General features: G+C 35.7%; 1 protein-coding gene across 1 annotated transcript in view; it reads right to left on the bottom strand.

The window, feature by feature from the left end:
* Positions 1 to 908: 908 nt before the first annotated feature.
* The window catches only part of LOC112161962, a 5458-nt gene continuing 3867 nt past the window's right edge, over positions 909 to 2499 (bottom strand). The window contains exons 4-7 of the mRNA XM_024297533.2: positions 2005 to 2032; positions 1836 to 1919; positions 1650 to 1728; positions 909 to 1570 (exon numbers count right to left, since the gene is read on the bottom strand). Coding sequence (XP_024153301.2) covers positions 1531 to 1570; positions 1650 to 1728; positions 1836 to 1919; positions 2005 to 2032 — 231 coding nt within the window. The 3' untranslated portion in view covers positions 909 to 1530. The remainder of the gene's footprint in view (positions 1571 to 1649; positions 1729 to 1835; positions 1920 to 2004; positions 2033 to 2499) is intronic.

Raw genomic sequence — 2499 nt, 5'->3', positions numbered from 1 at the left:
AAAATTCTTGTCTTTGTTTTTAAATCACGGGCAGGTCCGGCACCGTCTTACCTTTCTTTCTTTCTTAACCTTTATTTAACCAGGGTGGATCCCATTGAGATTTAAAACCTCTTTTTCAAGGGAGCCCTGGGGAGGAATCAATACAACATTTGTTAAGCAAAAAAAACAGAATTACAATGAAGGTTAAAATTTCATATAAATTAATTAGCTAAAACATGTACAATTTAAAGAAGCAGTCTCAAGTGCTCTTAATCTAGATTTAAAAGCATTTATGGAGATAAACATCTGAACTCTGAATGACTCGACACTTGGAGATGGAAAGCGTTTTATTTGGCAGAACAGGGACATGCTCAAACATTATACAATGAATGAATGAATGAAATGGTTTATTTCGAGCAATCAGGTCACAATACATGATATAACATATCACTTAATGAATCACAAGTAGATCGCTTGAAAGGGAGTTGAAGGAAGTGAACTTATATAATCCCACCCCGACTCGACCATTTTCTCTACAGGAATTATCAATATCCGGTTCAGGACTTAATATCAAATATTAATAGATTCATTAATATCATTAATGTAATCAAGTTTCAAAGCATCCACGACAAATCATTTATATTAATCAGTAAAGAAAATTAATACGTAGTGGTTGTAAACTTTTCAGTAATCATTACTGCATATTACATAAACAATAATCTAATATTCTCATTGAAAAAAGAAACTTTGTGCATGAATTATGATAATACGAAAAGTAATAATTAAATCATCTTCATTTGCTAATGCAGTAAAGATCGAAATATTCTCATTAAAAAGAAGACAATTGGTGCAGATTGTATTAATCAAAGAATGATTCTAAAAATGTAATAAGTAAAAATCATCTTCATTAGAAAAAAAAATCAAAATATTCTAATAAAAAAAATACAATTTGTGACCCGGAACCGAGAAAAAAAATAGTAATAAAATGTATCTAATAATAATAATAATAATAATTAATTATATTATAATAAAATAGAGGAATTCCTCATATATGTAAAATTCACCGTCATTATCCTTCAATGGAAAACCTTCCAGCCATTAGAACATCTTAGAATGTCAGCGCACACATAATACTACACATATAACGAGTACTCGTACATTTTCTATTGAATAGAGAGATATGCTTATACAAATATTAAATGATGCCAGTTTACATATATTTTAGTTAAACTGCTTTTCTGCATGGCCTTCAACGAGCACTCACTGGTGCTGCAAAGAGTCTGCTTCCACAGCGAGACTATCTGAGCGCCAGTTCACATGAGGCGACATCCGTCTGCACACCAGCAACAAGAACCAAATAAACTGACTTTATGAAAGGTTTAAAGCTTTAAAATGTTCATTTCCTACGCAGGTTTTCATTCCTGCAAGTTTAACTCAGTGGCTGCGAAGCTCATTTAAAAGGCTTATTCTAATAAAAGTGAGGCTAAGGCCCAATCGAGTTCTTCCATTCACCGCAGCTGCTGAATGACTTCATATCATCAGAGGTGAGTCCTAACGGGGAAGTACTTCTGAGTTGTCTTTCTTTGTTTTTCTGTGAACAAATAAACAAAAAAAAACGTATTCAGGTCTGATAATCGGATACAGTGATGCTTGTTTATGTCTGAAGGTACCTGTAGACAAAAGCAGCGACTACAACAATCAGCAGCAGGCCGACGGACACAGGAACCCCAAAGTGACCGTGAGGAGTTCCTACAAGACAAAAATGAAACAGAGTTTCATATAAAGTGCAGCTACTCTTTAGATTATATGTAGTATATGTTGTGTTAGCTGAAACGGACTGAACAGGCTAACGCTACCATTGGGCTTTGGAGTGTCGTCCCTCTGACCCAGATTAGCAGAAGAAGATGGACGGATGGTCTGCAGAGCTGCAGGGCAGGAGGCTGTCAAAAAGATGAAAAATGAAAAAATGATCGTGGGATTAAAAGTCAGGAGGAGTGGCTTTAAGACAGGAAGAGGAATACTCACTGTTGCATGTGGCAGTCATTGGTTCCTTCTGCACAGACAGACAGAGATCAGACTGATGTGTTGGTATCAGCAGGTCAGACAAAACTCAGAGGTTTAGCATTATGCTAGCTGGTTTTTTTCTGCCAATTTAGACATGTCTCCAGCATTTGCTTAATTTTGACTTTAGCTAACATTTTAGCGTTATGCTAGCTGGTTTTTTTCTGCCAATTTAGACATGTCTGCAGTTTTTTGCTCAATCTGAAGTTCAGCTAACATTTTATTAATTTTGCCTTTAGCTGACATTTTTTTTGTCCTGTCCAACAGCTTAACAGATACAGGCTGAGAGCCTCTAGTGTTGGGCAGATTTTACTGTAACACCAGGAGTTTATTGAGTATAAACCCCTGGTGTATTTTATGCTGAACTTTATTTATTTATTTTTTGTTGGACCGGACAGAAATGAAGGTCTACACCATTGACTGTATAAGAAAGAACTGGACTGAGCAAGCCCCCCCCCC

This window comes from Oryzias melastigma, linkage group LG15 (assembly GCF_002922805.2).
Source record: "Oryzias melastigma strain HK-1 linkage group LG15, ASM292280v2, whole genome shotgun sequence".
Lineage (NCBI taxonomy): Eukaryota > Metazoa > Chordata > Actinopteri > Beloniformes > Adrianichthyidae > Oryzias > Oryzias melastigma.
The sequence above is the reverse complement of the archived record's forward strand: the minus strand, read 5'-3'. Positions and strand labels throughout refer to the sequence as shown.